This window comes from Dasypus novemcinctus, chromosome 20 (assembly GCF_030445035.2).
Source record: "Dasypus novemcinctus isolate mDasNov1 chromosome 20, mDasNov1.1.hap2, whole genome shotgun sequence".
Taxonomy (NCBI): Eukaryota; Metazoa; Chordata; class Mammalia; order Cingulata; family Dasypodidae; genus Dasypus; species Dasypus novemcinctus.
In genome coordinates, this window is record NC_080692.1 from 17,662,344 (window position 1) to 17,690,334 (window position 27,991).

Here is a 27,991-nt window from a genome sequence, read left to right on the forward strand (position 1 = left end):
GGGCAGACCAACCAGGGTGCTGTCCCGCTAGAAATAGGGGGACCCGCTGGTACCCGCGGCCAGAGGGGTGGGGGTGCTGGCGGCTGCTTGGTTTCACATTCTTCCGTAATAAGACTATAGACTCCATATTGTTTCCGTTTTTCCACAGTGATGACCTTCACTCAGCCAACACATTTATTGAGCTCCTACTGTATGCCGAGCATTAGCACATATATTACTTTTATAATCTAAAAAAGGAAACACTGGTGAGCAATTTCAGCAGGACAGGGGGTTCGATCAACAGTGCCCCAAGGTTTGCCAACTGCTCCGCTCCAGAGTCAGGCCAGGGCGCTTCTCTCTGCCAAGGCACAAGGAGACCTAGGGGGTCAGGACTTCTTGCAGGAGGCAGCAGCTCCCTAGGGGCGCCGCACCTGCCACGGGACGCCACCCCAGAGCTTCCCGCGTCCATCGCATCCACTCCACCCATGATTCCTGTGAGGTAGGAACGACTGTATGGGGTATGAGTTCCATCTCAACAAAGCTGCTTAGAGAAAAAAAGGAGACGAAGGGCACGAGGGTGGCCACGCCCACGCAGCTACTGATCCCTACGGCCTCAAAGGCCGGCAAGACTCGATTTCAGGAAATGCAATCAAAAGGGAATGCACGTTTCAGGGCCCTAGGACTGCAGTGCTTTGGGGTCTTTTTGCTGCCAGAAAGAGTCCACGGTGGTATTTTACTCTGGACAGTTAATTAGTGCTTCTTAGAAGCTGGGGAAATGTCACCGAAAGCTCTGGAGGCATCTGGGCCCAGCGACGCCACCTGCCAGGCTGGGAGTGGCGAGGGCTCGGTTGGTCTCGCCCTCACCTGGTCCTTTGCTGCTGTTGGGTCTGGGACTTATGGTTTGGGTGGCCCGGCTACTGCTAAGCAGAATCTCACTCCACGCTCCACAACTAGGACTTCGTGCCCTATAGCAACATGTGGCAGGAAATAACCCCTAGAAATTCTTATCTGAGTTAACCAATCTCTTTTATATGCACATGCATGCGTGCACACGTGTGCACACACACACCTGGTATACGCAGTTTGCAATCACATTTCGGAATTGTCTCCCCCACTCTAGAAAAGGGCTCAGACACAGGCAATGGAGGAGACTCTGTCCTAGGGTCAGATGGCATCCCAGTTTGGGACCCCAGATAGATGGAGCCTTCAGTCGGCCCAAGGAGGCATTTCAGTAAAAGTCCAAACACCCAATCTTTTTTGATTGAACCTAGGACCTTGTACATGGGAAGCAGGTGCTCAACCATTTGAGCTACATCTGCTCCCCTGAATCTCTTCCTTTGAGCTACATCTGCTCCCCTGAATCTCTTCCTTCCTTCCTTCTTTCTTTCTCTCTTTTTTTCTTTCTCCTTCCTCCCTCCCTTCCTTCTGAGTCTCTGTCTTGGAACCTCAGGCTCTCAGATACACAGTGGAACACCTTCCCACATTTCTACCCCCCCCCCACTCCAAAATGCTGCAGAATGTGAGCTGAGAATTTCAGACTTTTCTCCCTGCTGAATGCTGTTGGGTTTCACTCACCACCTGCTTCCACCTTGTCTCTTTCTAAAGATGAGTGGCTTCTGGGTACAGAAGCCTGTACCCCTGCAGGGCAACAGCCCATGGCATCAAAGCAGCCCCAGGCCTTTGGGTGGCCCCAGCTCCCAGCCTGGCCCAAGGGTCCACCCCACTGCGCCCTGCCTGTCCCTCCTCCTTGCCTCCCTCCTTCCCTTAATCCAGGGAATCTCTCCCTGGGCTGGGTGCCTCGTGGGTGCATTTTCCTGGCCCCTCTCCCAGACTTTATATCTGGCCATCATCCGTTTGCTAGTCTGTCTCTCACTGAGCGTTGACCAAGCCATATGCCATTTATCTTTGTATCCCGGAGGCCTGGTACACAGTAGGTGCAAAATAAATGTCCAGTCAATGAATGAATGAATGACAAAGACTCAAGGACACTTCGCCATTTGCTCCCGGGAATGGGCTATGGATTCTCGTGGGGATGGAAGGGGACCAGGTGGTCAGGGAATGGAAAGGGAAGAGGCTGTCCAAAGGCAACGCCGGGACATTTCTGTTTTAAAGGTGTATACCTCACGCACGAACACACACACACACACACATACGTGCGCCCCTGGGTGCACACATGCCCTTCTCTCTCCTCACCCGGAGCCTGCGAGAACCCTAGGAGCCCTGGCTCTCGGATTCCACGCTGTCCCAGCCAGAGTTCCTCTGAAGCTCTTGGAAGAAAAGCTGTTGCTGGAGGCTTCTCAGGCCCTCCAGGTCCTCCGCGGAGAGCAGCCCGGCCTTCCCCGGGGCCTCCTCTCCTCCCCCCTCCTCCCCCGTCTCCGTCAGTCCATCCGGGGGCTGCGGGGAGCTCCTGGAGATGTAGCCCTGGTCGGACTGCACCGACTGCCGCTGCTCCTCCTCGCAGGGTGTGTAGGGCTCTTTGAGGACCACCGGGGGGCCCCTCCAGTCCTCCTGGGCCTGGCGGCTCAGACTCTTCTGGAAGAGCGAGAACATCAAGTCTTGGAGCTGCTCCCTCACATCCCCCAAGAGGGGCTCGGGCGAGGCGGCCGGGGGGCCGTGGCGGGGCACGTGTTCGGGGCCCTCCACCGGCAGGAAGAGGACGCTGTTCCGCCGGGGACCGCCGCCCCCCAGCAGCGGGAGGGCCTCGCTCTCCCCCGTCACCTCCAGCCGGCTGGCACTGCCGCCCTCGGCCAGGAGGGGCTCCACGGCTTGAGCCGGGGGGACCCTCTCCACCGGGAGGGCCACGGTCTGCAGGGCCGCCGGCTCCCCGCGGGCCTGACACCGAGGCTCCAGCCTCCAGCCTGGCCCCTCTTCCTCGCGGACCAGCAGCTCCAGCCCCAGGCCGCCCTCGGGGACGGGCTCCCGCACCAGTGGCTTCTGCTTGACGATGCCAGCCCCCGCGGGCGGCTCCTCGAACACCTCCTCGTCCAGGGACGACAGCTCCTGGTCGGCCGCCGGGCACAGGTGCTCGCGCTCGAACCAGTCGGGGCACTGGGCCTGCCACTCCCGGAACCTGTCCACCGCCTCCTTGAGCTGCCGGCCGCTGGGGTGCTGCAGGTAGTTCTCCCCCGCCAGCTCCCCGACGCGGTGCATCCGGCCCGGCTCGAACATCTCCAGGTCCTGGATCCGGAAGTAAACCTCCTCAAACCTGTCCATGAGCGGGTACCGGGGTGCGATGTTGAAGAGGTCGGGGACGTCGCCCTCGTGGCTGATGCCGTTGAAGTAGCAGATGACATAGGCGCCGAAGCAGGCCGGCCTCTTGAAGTCGGGCAGGATCATGTTCATGGCGGCAGTGAAGAGGTCCCCCGCAGGCTGCTGGCGGTCGCAGCGCAGGTGCACGGCGGGCTCCTCCCAGCCTAGGATGGCCCGCCACTTGGCCCGGGTGCCCCGAGAGCACAGGATGATGATCTTGGAGTTGCTCTCGACCATCTCCTGCTTCTGGCGGCCCACCCAGGTCATGACTCCTACCTCCGAGATGACCTGCTCCTCCAGCAGGTCCAGCGCCACCTCGGTGCCGCAGACGGTGAGCAGGAACTGGGCGAACTTGAGCACCACGGCCACGTAGAGGGGGTGGTCGGCCGAGTAGACGAGCCAGACCTTCCGCGGCTTCAGGGGCGGGGGCGTCAGGTCGGCCATGGGCAGGGCATCTGAGCGGGGCCGGGGGAGGGAGACCGCGGGCTCAGCGTGCGTCGGAGCTGAGCCTCACCCCGCGGGCCACCCGGGCAGGGGGCATGTGGGGCAGGGGGCTCCCTGGCCCAAGGAGACAGGTGCGGGGGGGGTCCCGGCCAGAGAGGCATGGTGGGGCAGGGGGTCCCTGACCTGAGGAGGCACATGGTGGGGGGGGTCCCTCACCCAAAGGGGTGTGTGTTGGGGGCTCCCGGGGCCAAGGAGACATGCAGGGAGGTCCCTGTTCTAAGAAATGAGACAGGCCTTTTGCAAGAGGCCAATTATTGTTGCTTTACTTTGTTTTGGCTGCCTGAAAAATCACGGTCTGGTGGGAAAAAGAAACTCTCCTTCTCTATCACCCCCGGCCCCCATTCCTACCTGGCCTTCAGCCTACACTTCAGTTAAAAAATAAAAAGGCCCACTTGGAATACATATATCTGCTATATGGAAGACCTCTTTTCCCCAAATATAGCATATTTACCTTCCTTTCCTTGTCTAGATGATTTTAAAGACTAGTCCAGCCCTGGCTCCTGGAGACGCGCTGGGCTAGTTGGGTCAGGGTCGGGAAAGCGCTGGGTGGGCTGCCAGAGGGGGGTCCTCCAAAGGGGGATTCTCCCACCAGGGGCCCAGGAGGCAAACCCCAGAAGGTGACCTACCCCCTCTTCCAAGGGAGCCCACCACCCCCCTTTAAAAACAAAAAAGCTCCCCAAAACAGCTCCCCAGCCCCCAAACCAAGGAGATCCTTACCAGCGGATTTGGAGTCATTAGCACATTTGTCATGACGGGATCCTGGAAGGAAAAGGCAGCAGGGGAGGGGCGCTTTCCAATGGGAAATAGGGACCCAGCTCACGGGGGTGGAGGTTGTTTGATGGGCGCCACCTCACCCCCCTGACAAGGACAAATGGTAAGGAGGATGGCGGCAGCTCCCAAGGCAGCGGTTTAGCAGGTGCCGGACACTTCTGGGCTTGGCAAATAGACGGCACTGGGTAGCAATTCAGGGGCCCGGGTTCAACTCCTGATTCGGCCACTCTAGCTGTGTGACCTGGGAAATTTACTAACATCTCTGGAACTCAGTCTCTTCCTCTGTAAAATGGGTTCGTGAGGGGATTAAGTGAAATCACGTAAGTGTACTGCACGTGCTCAGTCGGCAGGGGTCACAGTTCTTTCTCTGCAGCTCTGACCTCGCTGAGACCAGCTGGGATGGCAACAGGGCCCCAGCCTGCTCCCTCATGGCAGGGCCGGCTCCCCGCCTCCCCCGTTTGGCCATCCCTGAGCGGACTTTCTGCTTCAGGGAAAGTCTCTTCCTCAGAAGGGCCCTCGTAGGGGGCAGAAATCTTACAACACTTTTCTCCAGAAGGAGCCCCATCAGGCATTTACAACATTTCCTCCTGGTATTTTTGATGTGAGGAAGGGAAACCAACATCCTTAATGAAGCAACTGTTCACCCCAGAGATGCCATGGGCAAAGACTGCAGGGCAGGGGTTCGCTCCTCAGTGACACAGTGCTCCTCAGTGACACAGCCAGGGGACAAAAATCCCCGAGTGGACAAGGAAGACTTTTAGAGCCTTCCTGTCAATCTCGGCCTTTGGGCTTTTCCCCAGAATCGTCAAAGGCAGTCAGATAATGACTGAGATTTTTTTTTGTTCCCTCATTCACCTTGTGGCGTAGGAGAACTTCAGGAAACGAAACACAAAGCCCCCTTGATGCTGGACAGCATTACAGTTTGTAAAGCAGGGGCAGAGATATTATCTTCTAGAACCTTCCAGCCTCTGTAGAAAGGGCCAGAACGAGGTCTCCTCACACCTGCTCTGCTCTTTTTCCCTCAACGTGGTAATAATCAATTACCAAGTCGCTCGGTATCTACTTCGGAGGAGGCTGCCGTTTGCTAAGAGGGGAGGCTGCATCCCAAGCGATGGAAGAAGCGGCCTCGGCTGGCGGAGGGGCAGGGAGAGGAGACCCCTGACCTGAAGCCCCACCTTCTCCTGTGCTTGGAACTCGGGCAGCAGACAGCGTGGGGAAGAGAGCGGACACAGACATACCCACCAACACACGCCTTCCTTGGCTAGCTCATTTCACCCTCCCGCTGCCCTGAGAGGGAGGCATTATTATCCCATTTTGCAGGAAGGAAAACTGACTCTGAGGTCTGTTAGGTCACTTGCTAGGACTGCAAACCTGGGCAGGTCGAGTGGGACCCATGCCCGCAGGCTCAGAGCCCAGAGCTGCAGCTGTCTCGACTCCCCCAATCTCAGCTGCAGGAGCCTGGGGGCGGCAGGCCGGGGCCCACTGGGTTGTTCCCTCCCCCTACTCCACCCCAGCTCCTTCCAACCTGCTCATTTTCACCAAAGTAGTTTTAACAATAATAAATATATTCAAGGCCGTGCCGTATTGAGCAAATATTACACGCCAGGCTCTGCTAAGAATTCACATGCATTAATCTGTTTCATGCTCACGTGATGTGGATATCATGACCATCATCATAACATCCATTCTAGGAAAGAGAGACCTAAGGCTCAGAGAACTGAGTAGTTTGCCAGGTAGTCCATCTGCCTGACTCCAGGATCTGAGTTCTGTTTGTTTTTAGGAGGTACCGGGGATTGAACCCAGGACCTCGTACATGGGAAGCAGGTGCTCAACCACTGAGCTATAGCTGCTCCCCATGGCTCTGAGTTCTCGACAGAGGAGCTTGAGGTGTGCCACGAGAGGGGCAGCCTCTGTGCTTCATTTGAGTTGGAAGGGCTGGGAGCACAGCCCTGCAGAGAAGGGCGAGCTGCAAGGTTGGAGCGGGAAGAGGGTGGAGGGAGGACAGAGGGAGAGAGAGAGGAGAGCTGCGGCCGGGCCTTACCCGGCAGCTTCCGGGTCACGCAGACGACGAACAGGACGACAGAGCCCACCAGCAGGACGGCGATGGCCGTGATGAAGCCGTACACCCACAGGGGCATGTAGTCTGTGGGAAGCAGGTGGCCTGAGCCCCGAGCCCCCCGGCCCAGCCCCCGCCCTGGCCTCCGGGGTCAGCCTTGCCGCCCCGGCTCCTCACGAGGCTCGGTGGGGGCTTCGCAGGTGGGTCCTGGGGCAGGTGCCCTGCAGCGCCGAGGGGAGCAGGCTTACCTGTGAGAGGAACTGCAATGAGAACAGAGGGAGAAGTTCCCTTAATTCCTAGCGGCACTCACAAAGGCCATCGTCAACATTCGGGGGGGGCCCACTCGTGACCCAGCCTCCAGCATTTGAGTGAAACCTTCTCCAAGACACAGCTTCAGCTGTGGGCTTAAGAAGACCCGCTCCGCCTCCCACCAACGCCTGTCACATCCTCGTCAGCGTCTGGCTGTTGCCTCGTGTCAGGTTGCAGGTGGCCCCTGAAGGAGGAGCAGGCCCAGGGCAAGGGCAGGGCTGCAGAACCTCATGGGCTCAGGAGTGTGTGACCTTGGACAAGTCTTTTTTTTCTTTAAAATCTCTGTTCCTCAGTTTTCTCATCTACCAAACTGGGTGTGTGTGGTACTTCTTAGGATTGTTGTGACTCACAACTTGTGAGGATTAAAAATGGGACAACTGGCTAAAGCACTTTGTTCAGTATAGGGTATGCAGTAGGCACTCAATATATTTGGTAGCTATTTAATTATCACTATAACTCTACGACAGTTACAACCCCCATTTTCCAGTCAAGGAAAGTCAGGATCAGAAAAGTTAAACTCTTCGCCCGAGGTTGGACAGCCAATGAAAGGCAGTCACATCTGAACCCAGGGCAGCGTGGCTTTAAAAGCCCCACACTGTGTCTCGGGCCTGAAGCACTCCAAGTTAATTAAACTCTGCTCCCACCCTGAGAATCAGGTCAGGACTCAGCTCAAGCTGGTGGCCTTCATTCACTCTCATCCCCAAATATGCCTCATGGTAGCCATGTCCCTCCCACCTGGAGTATCTGGGGTTTCCGGGCAGGGAACAGTCACGGAGTGTCGGAGGCAGTCGTTCAGGCAGCTGCTGAAGAAGGGCTGGATCTGCAAGAGCACAGAGAGGAGGGAAGGGAGCTGCTGAGAGGCTGGGGAGACACGGGGCTTCCCCGGCTGAGGCTCTGCTGCCCACAGAGGCTCTCTGAGGGTGACGGACCCTGGCTGGCTACTCCCGCTGGGGAGAGGTCAAAGGACCCATGCCCAGTCCAGGTGAGGCTGGGAGAACAGGGCTGGAGAAAGGCTGGAATGGCACCTGGCAGGCAGATGGACCTTGGGGAGAGCACAAGTCCACGAGCTGTCCTCTTTCCCCTCCTGGCCATCGGATAGGAATGCTCGCCTGCCCACAGCCCCCTACTGGCCCACACCACCAGCCCACGCCCCCCCACTGGCCCACATCACCAGCCCACCCCCCCCATGCTGCCCACACCACCAGCCCATGCCCTCCCTACTGGCTCACACCACCAGCCCATGCCCTCCCACTGGCCCACACCACCAGCCCATGCCCCCCCACTGGCTCACACCACCAGCCCCTGCCCTCCCACTGGCCTACACCTCCACCCCCCGCCCCCCCCACTGGCTCACACCACCAGCCCACGCCCTCACACTCCCCCTCACTGGTCCATGCCACCGGCCCACGCCCCCACACTGGCCCATGCCACCTATCCACACTCTCCCACACCTGCCCACTCCACACTCATCCACCTGCACTCGATGGTGGCAGCACCAGTGAAAGCTCTGCAGGGTGAAGGTGATATTCCGCCGCTGGAGGAAATCCTCTTGTCTGGGCTGAAGAGAGGAGAGGACGGGCCAGGTGAGCTGGTGAAGCACCGGCTCCCGTCCTGTGCGGGGCTGCTGCCGAGGACAGGACTCCCACTGCCCAGTCCCCACTTCATGAAGGCCAGAGGGAGAAAGGCTTCTCAGGTCTCTGTTCTAGGAAAAGCTACTTCTCCAGGACACTGGTTTGTTGTTAAGGCAGGAACACATGGAAGAACTGGTATTTCCCTCTTTGCTTTGGCTGCTGGGAATCGTGCAGGCAAATCTGTGCTCATACCCAGCAGCCATCCAGACCGTACGGCAAGCATTTTCTGCACTGTTACCCTGGCTTCATCTTCTTTCCTTACCTTTATTTTCCCTTTGTATTGGTTTCTACATTTATTTATTTTTATCTGCAAATCCTTTGTGGAATATACAAAGCAAAACAAAAAGAGAATGAGGGAGAATGCAGGGACAGGGGAAAAAAAGGGTTGGAGTGGTGGGCAGGGCAGAAGGAGGTGTCAGCGATAAAATCGAAAGTTAAGCAAAAGGATCGAGAAGCCCTGGGTACTTGTTGACCAGGCCCCGTCCCCAGCTCTGAGCCCCCGGCAGCCCAGTTCCCTCAGGACCAGGAGAGGGGACAGGTGGCTCTGAGCTACGTTAGCGGGCTTAAAGGAGGGACAGGCAGTTACCGCTGGTACGTGCTGTATTTGCTCGAAGCAGCTCTGGTTCTCCGCGTGCGGGAAACTGTTCAGCAGGATCTGATAGCGGACAGATTCGTTCCACAGGGCAAAGCTCACCAGCAGCCGGTGGTCCTGCAGGGCCTCCACCGTGATATTGGGATCCCACAGGCTGCCTGTCGAGGGCACAGACGCAGGGTGGGCGTGCGAGGGCGGGCGTCACGCCTGCGTGCTGCGGCAAGGCTGCCCCGCTCCCCCGGGCAGGGCTGGCGGCAGCAGTTACCTGAGTTCACACAGGGGGTGGTCAGCTTCATCCTGGGGTGCTCGCAGCCTGCCAGCCAGAAAAGAGGGAAACCGTGAGGCCTCGGCCCCTGTGTCGGCACCAGGAACGGCGAACGTTTCCCCTTCTGGGGAGGCCTGTTCAAAGGTGGCCGCTGGGAAGCCAGCCCCAGGGCCGGGCCGCTGCCTGTGGCCCCGCGGACTCCAGGGCTAATGACCTGTCCTCCCCAGGGCGAACCCTGACAGGCCTGGCTCCTTCCTCCATCTCGGGGAACCTTCCAGATTCAGTGCGGCTGTCCTGAGCTTGCAGTGCAGGAGAGTCCTGGCCCACCGCCGGCCCTTCTCTCCCCACTGCAGCTTCCCTCCCGAGGGCTGCCGCTGCCCTTTTCCAGGGTGAGAAGTGCTTTGTTTCTCCACAGCAGGGTTGCGCAAACATGAGTGGACAGCACCATCAGGAGGTTCTGATTCAGTGGTTCTGGGGTGGGTCCTGCATTTTTTTTAAAGATTGAAAGAAATTATTATTTATCCTCCCCACCCCTGCCTGCTGGCTGTCTGCTCTGCGTCCATTCGCTGCCTGTTCTTCTGACTGCTTGTCTCCCTTTGTTGCGTCATCTTGCGGCATCAGCTCTCTTCCGGCGCGGGCGAGCCCGCCTTCACAAGGAGGCCCCAGGATGCGAATCCAGGGCCTCCCACACGGTAGACGGGAACCCAATCGGTTGAGCCACACCTGCTTCCCGAGAATTAGCATTTTTAACAAGTCCCCAGGTGATTTTTTGATGCTGCTCATCCTGGGATCATACTTTGAGGACTACTGCTCCACAGGCATCTTCTCGTTCCCTTTCCCCAATTTCCTGGACTGTAAGGTTTTTACCTTGGTTTGAGAAAACCCCTGACAGGTGTGAGTCACCTTGGAGTGACAGGGATGGGGCGGTCTATGTCAGGAACAGGGGAGGTGTTGGAGTTTTCTTGGCTGCTCCAGCAAATTATCGTGCAATGGGTCAGCTGGCACACGGGGAATTTATTGGCTCACGGCTTGGAGGCTGGAAGAAGTCCACATCAAGTCCTCGTCAAGGTGATGCTTTCTGCCTGAAGACCGTGGAGCTCTGGGGCCGGCTGCCGGTGGTCCTCGATCCTGGGCCCCTCTGCCACGTGGCAGTGCTGGCCTCTCCTTTCCGCTCCAGGTCCTGCTGACTTTCAGCTCTAGCTGCTCCCTCTGTGGCTCTCTCTGATTTTTTTTTTTTCAATTTATTCCTCTCCCCTTCCCACCCCTACCCGCCCCCCCCCCGTTGTCTGCTCTCTGTCCATTCGCTGTGGGTTCTTCTGTGTCCACTTGTATTCTTGTCAGCAGCACCCGGAACCTGTGTCTCGTTTTGTTGCGTCATCTTGTTGTGTCAGCTCTCCGTGTGTGCGGCACCATTCCTGGGCAGGCTGCATTTTTCACGCTGGGCGGCTCTCCTTACAGGGCACACTCCTCGCGAGTGGGGCTCCCCTACGCGGGGGACACCCCTGCGTGGCACGGCACTCCTTGCGCGCATCAGCACTGCACACGGGCCAGCTCCACACGGGTCAGGAGACCCTGGGTTTGAACCTTGGACCTCCCATGTGATAGGTGGACACCCTATCTGTTGGGCCAAATCCGCTTCCCTCTCTGCATTTCATTCTGCTTATAAAGGACTCCAGTTACAGGACTGAGACCCATCGTGTTTGGGCTGGGCCACCCCTCACCTGAAGTGACCTCATCAAAAGGTCCTACCTATAATGGACCCACACCCACAGGCAGGGGTGACGTTTAAGGACATGTTTTTCTGGGGTGCACATGGCTCCAAACCACCGGGGGGCCTCACTCACTCAACCAGGACTTATTGAGCACCTACTCTGTACATCCTGGGCACTGCTGCAGGCACTGGAGACTGCGAGTGGACAGGGGAAAGTCCCTGCCCTCCAGATATCTCACCCCAGGAGGGGAGGCCAACAGAAACCAAACACACAGCGAAGGACACCTGTCGGGGAGTGAAGAGTGACCTGAACAGCGTGTGTGTGATGCCCGGGGACAGAGGTCAGCCTTGATAAGCAGCTCCCGAGGCCTCCTGCACATACAAGGCCACCTGCTAGTTCTGAGGGACCCCCTGAGCGGTTCCGAGACCCAGACCCTGTCCTCAGGGGGTTCCAGAGGCAGCCAGCTCTGACCGGCGGGGACCCTTGTAGAGCACGGAGAAGTGGGGAGATTCTGGGGAGAAATGGGCACACACGCCCAATGATGTTTCAGAACATGGCGGGACTCAGGATGGGTGAGCGGGGAAGGGGCGGGGGCTAGGCCAGCGCAGGCGGGACCATCCAGAGCGAAGGGATCGAGGCTGGAACTGGGCTGGGAGCGGGGATTAGGGTCCTCCCAGGAGGGGCCTGTCTTCTGACACTTTCTTTCTGTGCAGGAAATACACTTCGCCGGACAGAAGGGCCAGTTTGAGCCCCATCACGCTCCTGGGGTCTTGGGCCAACATCTGCCTTTAGGGAGGAGGCCGCGGCCACACACCGAGGAACCTGCGGCCCTGGCCTGCGTCGGCTCCTGGCCACTCCCGCTCCCCAGGGCAGCCATCGCCTGTCCGGGCAGGGAGGCCGGCGCGGGAGCCATCGGCCGTCTCCTCTCCGGGGCCGAGCGGCACGGGGGGTGGCTTGGGGGGCTGCTCTCTTACCTGGCACGAGGAAGTTCCTGGACTGGTGGTTTGGGTCCCCGTCGGGGATGGGCTTGGGCAGGTGGTGAACCGTCACTTCATACTTCTGGCCAGGTTCCACCACAAAGTGGCTGAAGGTGAAACGCCACTGGACGGGAGGGAGGGGGACAGGGTGGAAGGTCACACGTGCCTCATTTGCCCCCCAAGATCCCCATCCCCCCCGTCTCCCCCTGCCCCCCCTCCCCATATGGGTTAGAAATAAGATAGAAACAATTGTAACAAGATCCAAAATCAGAGGCTTCAGTATTTTTGTTTCCTCTGGTCTTTCCTATTTTTAAAAAGCTAGATTTGGCCTCATCAGGAGGCAGAAGTGTGACAGGCAAGAGCACTTGGAGCAGATGGAAATAGTCTTCCCTCGGCGGACCCTCCTGAGCCCAGGGGTCCCAGGGAGCCACAGCCAGCACAGCTCGGGGCTGCTGGGGGGTCTGGCACCTAAGCAGCAGGTACTAACTACTGTGAAATGACTCTTCCTCCTTAAATGGGAAGGCCAGAGGCCTCAGGAGAATGTTCTGGAGCAGAATGTACAGAGGGGAGGCTAGGAAGATCCCGGCTCACCCCGGGGCAGCAGACACCTTCGTGCCAGAAAAACAGAACTTTGGCTGACTTTGATCACAGATGCTGATTTGAACGGCCATTTTAACGACCCTGGCAGAGGGGAGGGGGTGCTGTGTGTCTAAGCAGCTCTGGGTACCTGGGCCTCACCATCAACACAGCAGCCAAGTGTGGGGTCCCTCATGGAATACGGCAGAAGGGGTCTTCTGTGTTTGCAGAGCTGCCGCTGATTTTAAACCAGCTGCTCTCTAACTGGAGCGAGTACCGGAATTCCTGGAGGGCTTGTTAATTAGAGTGGACTTCCTGGCATTCTCCTATAGAATTATTGTGACAGTGGCCACGAGAGTTGCCGAAGGCAGGGAGAGGGAAAAAGACGTGTGATATGGGGGCATGTTTGGGACTTGGAGTTGTCCTGAATGATATTGCAGGGACAGAGGCAGGACATTATATATCCTGCCATAACCCACTGAATGGACTGGGAGAGAGTGTAAACTACAATGTAAATTATAATCCAAGCCGTGTAGCAGAGCTCCAAAATGTACTCATCCAATGCAAATGGATGCACCAAACTAATGAAAGAAGTTGTTGATGTGGGAGGAGTGGGGGTGTAGGGAGTGGGGTATATGGGAACTTCTTATATTTTTTATTAACATTTTGGGGGATTTATGTATCTTTTTTTTTTAAAACAAAAACACCAATCACTGGACCCTGCCCGCTTCCTAATTCCGCAGGTCTGGGGTGGGGCTCTAGAATTTACATTTCCAGTGAGTTTCCAGGTGGTGCTGAAGCATCCTGGGACTTGGTTTGTGAACTACTGTTTTAAACAGACTGGAAGAGAGCAGACGTTTTGCCCTCCGGCTGTGAGCTGTAACGGGAGCCAGAGCGGCTGAGAGCTTGCATCTCGCCCACAGAACTTCTGGGGTCTGTAAAGTTTTCCCTCCCCGAGGGTGAACCCCAGCTTAATCCAAGTTACAATAAAGATGGGCAGGTAGGCTGTAGGGAGGAGGAAGTCTTCCTCTGATTCAATTTTAAGAACAATCGATCGTTAGGTGAGGTTGGAAGAAAGGGCAGGGGTGGGAGGTGGGGAGTGCCAGGGGATTTTTAAAAACGTGCTCAGCTCCTCCCCAGTGCTCTCAGCAGAGGTGCCCACTTTGCCCGAGGCAGTCCTCTTGAATTCCTCAGACTCTCCCAGCACTTCCCCTCTAGACCACTCTAAACGAGGCGCTGAGCGTGGGGACAGCTTGTCCCGGTGTCATCAGAGGACTGCAATCCACCCCGGAACTGGGTTCTTACCCGCCTGTGATGATGCATCAGTTTGGAGAGAAACACAAACTTGACGCACAAAGCCTCATTGGTGCTGAGCTGCAGGACCGACAACTCCGCGCCCTCCAGGTACAGGATGCTGGCTGGAGGTCAGAGAGGGGAGACAAGCAGAGGCAGATGAGGGGCCCACTGCCGGGCAGGGCACGGCCCCGCCTGCTAGGCTGAGGACATCTGCCGGTCTTACCCAACTCCCCACTTCCCGTCCCTCTCAGCTCGTTCTTGGGTGTGCCCGCTGGCCTCCTGCCTCACAGCCACGTCTCAGCTGGACCAGCCCAAAGGATGCTGCGCCCTGGGCTAGAAGCAAAGGCTGGACATCTTAGCGGCCAAGGTGCTGGCACCACGACATGGGTGCTAAAGATGGCCAAGTAGGGTGTCCCTGCCATGCCCACCACCCTTGAAGAGGCTGCAGGGGTCAGGAGCCAGCATTTAGGGTGGGGACCAACGAAGAGAACTTTCCCATGCTCTGTTCACAATCCTAGCACCAATCTCCCCGAGTCTCTAATGTAACTCTCGCCCCCTGAAGAGGTGATTAAAAAAAAAAAGCCAGCCCCTAAATTAAGGTCAAACAGAGGCTGGCAGATCTGTAGATGCATTATCACGTTTCCGGTCATATTTGTTTATCACAGTCATAGAATGAACTACTTGACTGTGTTCTTTTTTCCCCAGGCTGATGGAGATTTTAGCATGGATGGTGGGATGAGGAGCTCTCCCTGTGGGTCAATACCTAAAATATTTAAAAAGTATTAACTGCATGGAGGATTGATCCTCTCAACACAAACCCTGGGCCCTGGCTCTGAGCATCAGCCCAGGACCACGAGCCCCGCTGGGAGCTCGGCTGGGAAGGCGGGACGGCGCGGCGCGGAGGTGGCCCGCCACCTGCCCACTCACCGTCTGTCTGCAGCGTCCATTCAATGCGAACCACGGGGAGCAGGTCTCCACGCTGGTTGTGGGCAAATTGCAGCTGGGTGTGGACCTCTTTGGGGGAGGAGGGGGTGAGGTTTCGAGGACGGGTCCAGCTGTCGTCCAGGCAGTTACCTGGCAACGGGGGGAAAGCAGCAGAGGATGCGGCCGAGCCCCTGGACGCCCCAGCCGTGGGGTCCAGTGAGTTAGCTCTTGGCCAGGCCAGGGGCCTGTGACCTTGTAGCCCGTGACCCTGAGCCGGCCCTCTGTCCACCGCCCTAGCCCCTTTTTTCACTGCAAAGGGGGTCACTGCAAGGCTCTGCAGTCTAAAGGAGAGAAGAAGACCACGCACGGCGAGGTTTTATTTTGTCTTTTTAACAGTTTACACAGCTAGGTTTTGAGCACCTAGTAAGAAGACTAGTAGGAAGAAGAGCTGCTTTATTTTCATATTTCCAAGGTCCCTCATTAGCACAGATACTTGAACTATGTGCTTCATTCTTGAATGACATCACAAAACAAATCCACACCAGTGATGGCTCTCCCTTTACATACAGATACGCCAGGGCAGCCCCCCAGAGAATACTTTCAAAATCAAATGACAGTTCTGTTTCTCATCTCCTGACTTTTGCATGCTCAAAATTCTTGAGGGGAAGCACATCCAAGATTCCCAGGGATCCCCCAACCTTCACTGATGGATCTATGCCAAGCCTGAAGGGAATGCAAAGCCTCTGTCAGATGTCAGCTCAAGCTTATCATTTTATTAACAAAGCAACGACAAGAGCAAAAAAAAAAAAGATGACTTACTATTCATGATTGTGCAGTTTAGCCCCTGTGGAAAAAAAAGGAAGGTAATTAGAGCTGTGAAAGAACTTTAATTCGCAAGCAGGTTTCAGATGCTCTCCCTTGGCTCATTTTCAAGGAAGAAAAAAATTCTTGTTGATCCAGAGAGTTTAAGATTCTTAACTTTAGAAAAAGGACTCAGGTGTGTCATATATAAGGCATGGTGGATAAGAGCAGATATGCTGGAGTTAGAAATCAATTAGCTTTGGAACTTTGGGCTAGACACATACCTTTTGTGAGCCTAGCTCCCCATTCCCACCCCCAGTTTTTAAAAATTTTTAATTTTATGGTGGTCATATATATAACATAAAATTTGCTATTTTAACCATTTTTTAGTGTACAGTTTGGTGGTGGCCTTAATTACATTCACAGTGTTGTGTCGCCATCATTACCATTCATACCAAGATTTTTCATCACCCAAAACTGGACTCTGTACCCATTAAGCAATAACTCCCCTCACTCCCTCCCTTCAGCTTCTGGTAACCTCTGAGCTACTTTATGTCCTGGTGAATTTGCCTGTCCTACATATTCCATAGACGTGGAATCACTATCTATCCTTTTTGCACCTGGCTTATTTCACTCAGCATAATGCTTTCAAGGTTCATCCACGAGGCAGCATGTACAAGAGTGAAAGGTAAGGGGCCTTCCTTTCTCATTTTTGGGCCCACATTTTGGGGGAGCCTTCTCCCCATTTTTCTCATTCTGCTCAACCAAGGAGAAATGGAATGAGAAGTGGGTACAGCGGGTGGCAAAATGGAATTGGCATTTTATGAGTAACTGCTATGAGCTGGGAACTTTATAACTTTAAAAGCACTGAGAGGGTCCTCCTGGGGCACCTGTTAACAGCGCCTCATGCTGCAGCACAGGAAGCGTCCAAATTTCTGTCTGTATGACCGCGCTGTAAGAGGTGGGAAGGGGTGAGGAGCGAACTGTACAGATCAGTTCTGGTTGACTCAGATGTATTCTCTCACTTCATGCTCGCAACACGCTTAGGATTAGGCGGTATCCTTAACCCCGTTTTAGAGATGCGGAAACTGAAGGGCAAAGATGACCCAACACTGCATCCTGCTTTGGCAACGTGTGTTAACTTTTTAACCCAAAGGAGATCTGGAGGGCCAAATTTAGAAGCCTCAGAAATAAACATTTTAGGATAATGTAACCATTGGGCTTAAGTTGGGCCAGCTGACGTCACTGTGGAAAACACACACCCAAACCCTGGGGTTGAGATGTCTCACCACCATTTACCAGGTAAGCGTCTTTCGGCAAGATATTTAATACTGCCGAATCTCGATTTTTTTTTCAACTGTAACACCAGGATAGTCATAATACCATCTTCATTGAGTTGTTAAGAATGAAACGATAAAAATATAAAAATCCCGGGCAGGGGGTGGGCTGGGACTGCGGGTGATGGTGGAGGGGGGTTGTGTGTGTGTGTGAGGGAGCAGTTAGCTTTTTATTTCTAAGGTATCTGTATTGTAAAAAAATTTCAAGCAATGGGACTGTGTGAATGTATTAGGCAATTCAACAAAACACTCCAGTGCTGCTAAGCCGGCGGCACACTAGAAGAGTATTATGAGAAATTCTAGGGGCTGCAGTTCTCCTTGTCTGTTAAATGAGATGATGTGTCCAGCAGCTGGCCCGTCAGGGTTGCCCTTTAATGACTGGCTCCCCATCTTTAGGGCTTGCATATAGCAAGACTCAATCATGGAAGATCTTATCGTACCGGGACCTCCGCACCTTCAGATTCGGTGTTGGAACAGGGAAGGTCCAGGCAGAACTCAGGTTCGTGAGTTTAAAGGTACCTGAACTGGCAAAACGGACCAAACACATCCTTGGAGGCAGAAAGTCAGGTGTTGAGGCACAAGCGTGAGGCCAGCAGGGGACCTGGCCTTTGTGTGACCTGGTGTGTGTGTGTTAAGTGCAGCCTCAGGGATGGCACCTGCCCTGGGGCCTTTTCCAGCTGCTCGCCTGCCTCCCTCTCCCGGGCCTGCCTTGGGAGGGAGCCCAGGCGGATGGGTTAAGCACCAGGAGGGAGCAGACCCAAAGCCACCCGCGGGCCCCTCGCCAAGTGCACGCGCTGTAACAGCCTTGAGAATGCCCCAGCCATTTCATCCGGATCCTGTCTTCCAGGTTCAGTAGCCCTCCGGGGCCAGACTGAACTGCCTTCAGTACCCCACGCAGCTCCTGGTGATTCAATTCCACCCACAGGCCCGCCAGATGATCCTTAGATGCACAGGAACAAACCCAGCTCGTTGCCTCCGCTCAGGCTAACTAACACTGCTCTCCAATTCCTGCTTTGGGACGTGACTCGCTTCCACACGCCCTCTCGCTTCTCCTCCCACTTGAAACTCCGAGGCTGTGATACGGAGGACAGGAAGCTGGTTTCCCCCTTGAGGTGGAGAGTTCTTCTAGAAAAGGCAAACGGATACTCCATTTTGGGTAACTCCCCACTATCCACTGTAAGATGATGCTGGCGATGAAGGCTTTTGTCTCCATGTAGACCAAGAGGAAGTTGGAAGGGTGTGCAAATGCAGTCAGCTGACTGATGGGGCTTCTCTAATTCCTGCGATTCCTGTGATTAATGGAGACAGCTTTGGTATGTCACCATTTTGTACTATTTTTAGTTTTTGATAGTATTTTATATGTGTTTTCTATTACTATTTTGCTCATAATTTTTATTAAAAATAGCTTCTGAACCGTTAAATACCTCTTTTGCATTTACCACCTAACACAACTTTCTCCTTTAATCTACTAAGGTAATACATTTTGTTGTTAGATTTGCTGATAATGGACCAATTTTGCACTCCTGGAATTAATTCTACTTGGTTATAGTCTATTATTTTGGTATTTGCTAATATTTCATTTAGAATTGTTTGCACCTATATTCATAACTGAGATTGTATCCCATAGTTTGTTTTTTTTATAAGATGGAATTTTAAAGCTTATGTTAACTTTAAAAAATGGGTAGGTTTCCCTCTTTTTCTGTGGTACAGCATAGCCATTAATAAGGAATGGCTGAATAAAATGAGGTGTAGTTTAAATCTAAATGTCCATCAAAATGGAGATGGTTTAGGAAGTGGATTTGGCCCAATGGATAGGGCGTCCGCCTACCACATGGGAGGTCCGCGGTTCAAACCCAGGGCCTCCTGACCCAGGTGATGAGCTGGCCCATGCACCATGCTGATGCACGCAAGGAGTGCCCTGCCACACAGAGGTGTCCCCCACACTGGGGAGCCCCACGAGCAAGGAGTACGTCCTGTAAGGAGAGCCACCCTGTGCAAAAAAAGCACAGCCTGCCCAGGAGTGGTGCCACAAACATGAGAGCTGATGCAACAAGATGACGCAACAAAAAGAGACAGATTCCCGGTGCCTGCTGACGAGAATAGAAGCGGACACAGAAGAACACACAGCGAATGGACACAGAGAGCAGACAACAGGGCGGGGGAGGGGATAGAAATAAATAAAAAACAAATCTTAAAAAAAAAAAGATAGCTGAATAAATCGTTGTCTACCATGATGCATTATGTAAATATTGAAAAGAGTTAGTTACAGGGATATCTACTGATTTGGAGTGATGATCAAGATGTGTTGATGAGTGAGAAAGATACGTGGCAAAGAACTTTTTATAGTATGATGCCATTTTCTACAGAAATAATGAAAAAACCCTCCTAATATATTTCTTTGTGTTTTTTTTTTTTAAGATTTTTTATTTATTTCTCCCCCCCCACCAGTTATCTGCTCTCTGTGTCCATTCGCTGTGTGTTCTTCTGTGACTGCTTCCATCCTTCTCAGCAGCACCAGGAATCTGTATTTCTTTCTGTTGTGTCATCTTGTTGTGTCAGCTCTCCATGTGTGCGGTGCCATTCTTGGGCAGACTGCACTTTCTTTCACACTGGGTGGCTCTTCTTACGGGGCGTACTCCTTGTGCGTGTGACTCCCCTACGCGGGGACACCCCTGCGTGGCAGGGCACTCCTTGCGCGCATCAGCACTGCACATGGGCCAGCTCCACACGGGTCAAGGAGGCCCTGGGTTTGAACCGCGGACCTCCCATGTGGTAGGCGGATGCCCTAACCATTGAGCCAAGTCTGCTTCCCTCTTTGTGTTTTAATATGACTATACTAGCACAGAAAAACATGTAGATAGATAAATATCAGGCTGTTAACACACTGATGACTGGGGGTGAAGACATGGAGGCAGAGAAGATGGGGGAGGGAAGATAAGGGAAAAAGGTAGAAACAAAATGGAAACACAGTCATAAAAGTGAACACAGGGAGTGGGTGTGGTATTCAGGGTTGAGTGCCCGCCTTCCACATGAGAGGTTTCTGTTTCTGTTCCCAGTGCCTCCTGAAAAAACAGAAAAACAAACAACAAGCAAAAGAGATGAATAAACCAAGTCAGGGAAGCTGATGCAGCTCAGTGGTTGAGCATTGGCTTCCACATACGAGGTCCTGGGTCCAATCCTTGGTACCTCAAAAGAAAAAAAGTGAACACAGAAAAAAAAATCCATTGGAGGTCATGACACATTGACCATGTACAAACAGTATCTTCTCCCTCCCCCCAAACCAAACTAAAATTACAGAAAAGGAAAAATTTTTTGTAAATTCTCAAAGACAAAGAGGCAACATCCCTGGACAAGAGATATGAGCAAAAATTTAAAAGACAAAGTGGGTAACTGGCTTAGGCAGAGGAGAAGAACTTAGAGCTGAACGCTGCAGAAGGGAGATGGACAGGATAGAAGCCAAATGCTCATCAGGACCCTTTTAAGAAACCGATCTTAAAGGTATCAGGTACCTAGGAAAGCAGCAGAAAGCAAGAAGTTGAAAAAGGTGGGAATTAAATAAAAGTCTACACACAGAATGTTGAGAACCTTAGCCCCTCTTTACCTCCCCTATCTCAGAATGCTGGTGCCCAAGTCCAGAGAAAAGAGCTCCAGATTTTGACATTTAAGAGTCACCCAAGAGACAGGCCAGGTTCACTAGCCATCAACAAGTACTATCCACATGAAACATTCAATCAGCATTTTAGGACTTCACTCTTAAGTATTCTCAGTTAGCCAAAGAGTACCAGATATTTTAGAGAGGTTTCCTGTGTGAAAAACAGATGAAAACAAACAAATTTTAAAAATGCCTCTGGAGGAAATAAAGCCAGGAATAGAATAAAACTAAAGCAAGCAAAAAAAAAAAAAAACAAAAAACTACAACAGTTCCAAAGGGATAAGAGAGGACATTCCTTTCATAGTTCAAGGACAGGGCACTATGGAAAAATGAGCAAGCAGAGAATAAAAATGAACTTTGAAAATAAAAAAATCAATAGAAGGGTTGGGTTATAAAATTGAGGAAATTTCTCTGTAAGTAGAATTTATACAAACAGAATCAGGAGAGAAAAAAATATGAATATAGACAATCAATTCAGAAAATATGAGAGATGATTAATTGTACTTCCAGAAAGAGATTATCACTGAGAAACCAGAAGGATAGAAATTATTTAAGGAAGGAAGGAAGGGAGGGAGGAAGAAAAGAATAAATTTTAGAACTGAAGGACACATATTTCCAAATTAAAAAAGGTTCAATGAATGTCCTGCACAACAAATGAAAGACCAAGACCCAACACTATGAAACTTTTGGGACACCAGGAATAAAAAGATCTGAAAAATTTCCATAGAGAAAAAAATAGGTGCCACACAAAGAGAAAGGAATCAGAATGGCACTGACTGTCTTAGCACCCAACTATTTGACAGAAGGCAACGGAGCAATGCCTTCCCAGTACTGAGGGAAAATTATTTTCAAACTAGAATTTTTATACCCAGCCAAATTATCAAAAAAGTGTGAGGGTAGAATAAAGACATTTTCAGACATGTAAAGACAAAAAATATGTATCTCCCACACATCCTTTCTTAGGAAATTGTAGGAGGATGTGTTCCAGAAAAATGAGGATTTTAGCCCCTGAGGATTCAGGTTAGGGGAACTCTAACCTAGAAGTAATAGTGACAGTACAGATAAAGTTGTGCCATCAATCCAGGATGGAGCTGGAGGGAGCTCTAGGAGGGAGTTCTTGGGAAGGGGCAGTTATAACTGATGGAATATCTCATGTTTGGGGAAAAAAACATAAGGTAAATCTGATAGAAAATATAGGACTAGCTACATGGAAATTATGCAAGTAAAAAATTAAAGCAATTATTGTCTCCAGGGGCAAAAGAGGAATTTACCAAAAAAGAAATACAATCAAAGTACAAATATTTGTCTCAGCAATGAAGATTACTTAGTTGCAATCATGTAAACCCTGACTATTGATTTAACTAAAATTTTGATATAACTATAATGGGAAGATGAGGGAGGGAAAGTGGTGGGAGGATGGTAATGTACAAAATTTAAATTTTCATCTAGTCAATATTTAATACCTGAAATTGACAAATCAAGAAATAACAATATAAGTACATTTAGAAATATGGAGATAAATGTCCAAAGAACTAACTAGAAGAATTGTGTTTGCCTTTGCGGAGCAAGACTGGGGGAGGCAAGGGGTGTCACAGGTCTGCTGTTTTTTTTTTTTTTTAAGGTTTATTTTATTTATTCCCTCCCACCCCTTGCCGCCTGAGGTCACTGTCTGCTCTCTGTGTACATTTGCTGTGCGTTCTGTATCTGCCTGTCCTCTCGTCTTCTCTTTGGGAGGCACTGCGAACCAATCCTGGGACCTCCGACATGGGAGAGGGACACTCAATCACTTAAGCCACCTCAGCATCCTGGTCTGCTGCGTCTCTCACTGTCTCACCTCTGCATCTCCCTTTGTTGCATCATCTTGCTGCACCAACTTTCTGCATTGCGGGCCATCAGCTCTCTGCTCAGGCCAGCTCGCCTTCACCAGGAGGCCCTGGGAATCGAACTCGGGCCTTCCATACGGTAGATGGAGCCCAATCGCTTGAGCTACATCTTCCCTGTTCGTTTTTAAAAACAATTTTATTGATAAAGTTTGCATACCATACAATTTACTCATTTTTAGTAAAGTCAGAAATATCGACACCACAATCAATTTTAGAATATTTTCATCATCTCCTCAAAAAGAAAACCCACCCTCTATCGCCCCCTCCATCCCCAATCCCCTTTTCATGCTCCATTACCAGCCCTAAGAAAATACTAACCTACTTTCTATCTCTACAGGTTTTCCTATTCTGGACTTTCACATGATTGAAATCATATAGTATGTGGTCTTTTGTGACTGGCTTCTTTCACTTAGTGTAATGTTTATCAATGTGTCATTTCTTTTTATAGTCGAATAATATTCCATTGCATGGATGTTTATTCATTTGCCCACTGACGGACACTTGGGTTATTTCCGCCTTTTGGCTATGAATCATACTGCTATAAATATCCATAGAGAAGTTTCTATGTGGACACGTTTTCATCTCTCTTGGGTATATATCCAGTAGTGGAATTGCTGGGTTGTCTGGTAACGCTGCGTTTAATTGAGGAATTGCAGACTGTTCTCCAATGCAGCTACACCATTTTACATTTTCACCAGCAGTGTAGGAGGGTTCTGATTTCCCCACATCCTCACCAACATTTGTGATCTGACTTTTTGATTCTAGCCATTCTAGTAGGTGTGAAGTGATAGCGCTTTGTGGACTAATGATGTCCAGCACCTTTTCATGTTAGGAACCTGCTGGTTTTTGTTTTAAACATTTTAGTGCCATTTAAAAAAAGCTCAACATACATTACCTTGATAAAATTAATCAAAATCTGTGATGCTGCTTTAAACAAATAAAAGGAACGAAAAGTGAAACAGACAAATAGAAACATTAATTTGCTTTGGAAAAGGGATTGTGAACAATTTTTCCTTATAATTTAATTTACATAGAGAATTTACTTGGTATTTAATATAATATTTTAAATAAAGCAATAAAATGGATTTAGGGTCTTCTTTGGATCCTACTCAGAGAGATCTTGTTCTATTCCCCTCTGACAAATCATCCCTCATTCCTTTACTTCAAACTGCCCATTCTTTAAAGATCTGAATATGATTTGTGCTCTGCCAGCTTGCGAGTGGCATCATGTTAGACGTCCCGCACAAACCAGAGAGGGAGAATATTCACGATGAAGATGACGATAAAAGCAACTTAATATTCACTGAGCTCTTGTGTGCCGGGCCTCGTGCCAAGCACTTCATGCACATCCCTCATTTAATCTTTACAACAATCCTACGAGGAAAATACCATTGTTTACTGACAAAGAATCTACAGCACAGCGAAGGGCAGCTGAATCTCCCACGGTCCCACCAAGCTGATGGCCGAGCCCACGCGGCTTTCGCCGGAACCCATGCTCTCCATCACAGCCACGTACACTGCCTCTCTGAACAAAGTAACGGGCATCTGCAAGAGGGAGGTCCACTGTCTCCATCCAGAGTGGAGGAGATGAAAAGGAAGAAAGAAGAGATTTTACTCTCCTCTGCACATGCAACGAACATTCCTGAGGGCCTGGTAAGGGAAGGTGCATGGCCCTGGCTCCAACCTCAGCAATGCTACACACTAAGCATTGGGGTTCTAATGCTTATAGACTAATGTATAAGCTATACACTAAGCATTGGGGTTCTAACGCTTATACACTAATGTATAAGCTATACACTAAGCATTGGGGTTCTAATGCTTATACACTAATGTATAAGCTATACACTAAGCATTGGGGTTCTAATCTGTCGCACAGGGTTCTAATGCCTGCCCTGCAGGTTGGTGTGAGACGAAAAGAAGAAATCCACCTTGAACATCGGCCTGGCACCAAGCTACAAAGCACCTGGTTCGGCAGAGGCCCCTACACAGCACGGCATCCGCTTACTCCGTAATCCCCAGGTGAGGCTCAGTGACTTTCACAGTCAAGGACACGGGCTCAGCACAGTGTAGTGACTGAGCCAGGGCTGCAGCGCGGGTGAGAGGGGAAGTGTGACGGGGGCCCGGGTCTTCTGGCTCTCGGCTGAGGGTCCCTGCCCCGCACTGCATCGCCTCGTGCTTCTGCCTGCTGGATGTTATTTGAGGTCGCACAGTTTCTTGATAGAAGGCTGGCTTGATAAGCACTCAGGGTGGGGAGTCGGATTTGACACCCACAGGAGCCAGGCAACTTGGTGAACCCCAGCCCCGCCTGCCCACCCCACTCGAGGTACCTCACTTTTTACACGCTGGAGGAGAGGCTGGACTGAAAGCAGTTTCTGGCAACCAGAAGACAAAAGGGTTAAGCCAAACAGCTCTTCTATCGCCCATCAAAACTGCAAGTGCTCAGAAAATAATGCATTTGTAACAACACAGATCCTGCCTTTAAGATTGTGTGAACGTTCACACGGACCGACCCCCAAGGAGCTGTTGCGAGTGGCCTGTGGAGGGACTGACCAGCCACACGACCGCCCAGGAAATGCAGGCTCTTATGGCTTCTCCACTACTGTTTACTGTGCAGAAACCAGAGGCATCTGGTTTTGAGGTGCTAAACCCAGGCACCAAGAAAGTGCGGTGCCTGGCCTCTGGTCTCGGCTGATGGGTGCTTTTCAAGAAGAGCATCCACTGGTTCTTTCATTCGGCAGACCCTGATGGAGTGCCCACATCCTGCGCTTGGGGCATAGGGCACGGGAAGCCTCCCAGCTGCCTCAGGAGGTGTCACCCGGGGCTGAGTCTGGTCAGGCTTGGGCAGCTGTTCTGGACTGTGGTGTGAGCCCACTTGGAGGTGCTGAGGGCACAGAGGCTGGGCAGCCTAAGTAACTGCTGCCAGAGGTCACAGAGATTGGAAGTGGTGCAGTAAGGAAGCAAATTCCGGTCTTCTGAGACCAAATTTGTGGCACTTCCACCATCACCATATCATTTTTTATGTTAAGAAAAGCAATTTTATTTTCTATTCATTATATCATGACATGATTTTATCCTATCATAGATGAATTATTTTCCTACGTAATTTGATAAGAAAAGAAGATAGCTATTATCTACATCAATAAAACAGTTCCCATAAAGGCACAAACTTACTAAGATCAGATGCGTTCACACCTCCTCCATTTGCTTTGGGAGTAAAATACAAAGTCATAAAACTGTAAAAGAAATAATTTATGTTGATCTTATTCTTAAAACTCAAGTCCATTATTAGTCCATTTTAAACAGTGGTACCTTATGCATTTTGCACATCCTAAGTCCCTTGTAAGGGGGTGAAACTTGAGGGGTGTAGTTTCTCTCTTTGTAAAAGAACTAGCTGATGGAGGAGAAGAGCTGTTTGCGTCAGTGGAGATGAGGGCGCTGTGAGCCTGGAGCGTGCAGAGGGGAGAGGGAGGACGGAAGAGGACAGGGCACTGCAGACCCTCCAGCCCTGCCTGGGGTCGCGCTGTGCCATGTGAAACCTTCAGGAGCTTCCCGCTGCGTAGAGCCAAAGCCCTTTCCGCCGGGCCCTCACACTCCGCCATCAAGGAACTCTACTTCCTTTCCAGTTTCTCGTCTCACTTGGCTGCCATACACACATCAGGGCCACCCCAGGTCCTTGGTTCAGATCCTTTGCACTGCCTGAAAGTCTCTCTTCAACCACAGGACACCCAAATGTCCTCGCTCCCATGAACATACCAGCTGGAAGTCATTGTTCTTTTCCCTGGAATTTCGTACACTTCCTGGTTTCATACAACCAAGAGCACTTGCTCCGTGCCTTGTACGACAGTTCCCTATTTTCACGCCTTATTCCCTGACTAGCTGATGTAAGACAGGGGGAACCTGGGCATCTTTCTTTAGAGTCCCCAGCCTAGCACAGTACCTTGTATTCTGCAGGCACCTGATTAATGTCAAAAAACTGAACGCTGAATCCTGGAAGTCAGAGAAGTTTTACACAACGTCTGCAGGAAGGTCTGCTGAGCATATGTCCCCACGCTTTGCCCAAGAGGAGGAGTCCTGAGGACTTTTCCCATCATTCACGTTAAAAATAATAATTTCTCCTAAAAGGTCACTCACCCTCCACCCTATTTTGGAAATCCTCCACAAAGTTAGCTAAGGAGAAATTTCCTTTTGATTGTTTCACATGCTCTGACTCAGATACTGCACATTACTTCTTAGGAATCAGTGGGGGTTACCGGGCCGCGATGACAAAACCAAGGAGAAAGTGGAGGAAAGAGTAAGTTCCGCCGGAAGAGGAGAGTGTCTTTATGGGCAGTGTTTTGTTGTTTCTTTTTTTTTCTTAAGATGTCCCCAAACAAGGTGGGTGTGTCACTTCCCGTCGGCAGGCTGGGTACGGTGTGGCACACCCACCGCTATCCCGCAGCGCGCTAACCCAGTCCCCAACCCCAGCCGGAGGGTGGGGGGTAGTGGGGGGGGTGGGGGTGCGGGAAGTGGGAGAACGGGGGTGTCTTAAAAAAATACGCCCCATCCTCAGGGCTTCGTCCTTCTGGGGAGGTGTCACCAAGCTGTCCCGACCGCAGGAGGGACCCGCGTGGGCTCGCCACCCCTCGGCGGCCCTCCGCACAACTTCCCCTGAACCGTCACGGCCACGTCTCGCTGCTCCGGGTCCCTAAGCCCCGGCCGGCCACCTCGGCTCTTCCGCGCGACTCCACCACCGCGGGCTCCTCGCAGCGCAGGGCGGGGACCCGACGGGGCCCCCACCTTCCGCGCAGCTGCCCTCTACAAAGCTCCTCGGCGTCAGCCACTAAGGAGGCCAGCGACAGGGCAGGCCCCTGAGGTCCGGGCCAGCCGCGCGCGCGGGGAGGCTCCTCCGACCCGCCTCTCGGCCCGGCCCTGGCGCCTCCGTCTCCTTCCCCAAACTCCCGGGCCCAGCCGAGGTGCCACTTTCCGCCGCCCGCCCAGGACGGGCGGTTCAGGTTGTGCAACACGCGCCACCGAGGTGTTTTTTTCCCTTTGCTCCCGGATCCACACGGCACCTTCCACGGCCCCGAGAATCCTCGCCAGCGCGCCCCGAGCTCTGCACCCCGGCCGCCGCTCCCATCGAGCCCTCCAGAGCCGACTTCCTGCCGCCGAGCTCGAGCCGCGCCACCCCCGCCTCCGACCCCCGCCCGCGTCCCCGCAGCATCCTCGGGTCCCCGCGCCTCCGGGGCACGTCGGGGGCTCACCTGCTGGGAGCAGACGGGCGCCGGGTGGTCCAAGAGCCCCGGGGCGGAGCGACCCGGGGCGGGCACGCTCAGGAGCAGCAGGAACAGCCCCAGCGGCGGCCCCGGCAAGACTGGGGAGCCGCGGCGCGGAGCCCGCATGGCCCGGTGGCGGGGGGCGCGCGGCCCGGGGCCGGGGCGCGGCGGAGGAACAGCGCGGGGCCTGCGCGTCGCCTGAGAAGTCCCAACTCTGCGCGGCTC

The 27,991-nt window shown here is 52.6% G+C and overlaps 1 protein-coding gene across 1 annotated transcript; it reads right to left on the reverse strand.

Annotated features, from left to right (window-relative positions):
- Positions 1–128: 128 nt before the first annotated feature.
- IL17RA (interleukin 17 receptor A) lies at positions 129–27,990 on the reverse strand. Its single transcript, XM_058282507.2, has 12 exons — positions 27,755–27,990; positions 15,661–15,685; positions 14,845–14,991; positions 13,927–14,039; positions 12,043–12,169; positions 9,357–9,404; positions 9,086–9,249; positions 8,343–8,426; positions 7,604–7,688; positions 6,545–6,646; positions 4,450–4,491; positions 129–3,683 (listed from the first exon to the last, which is right to left on the reverse strand). The coding sequence occupies exons 1-12, from the start codon at positions 27,890–27,892 to the stop codon at positions 2,191–2,193; spliced, it is 2,568 nt and encodes an 855-aa protein (XP_058138490.1). The 5' UTR covers positions 27,893–27,990; the 3' UTR covers positions 129–2,190.
- Position 27,991: the final 1 nt, after the last annotated feature.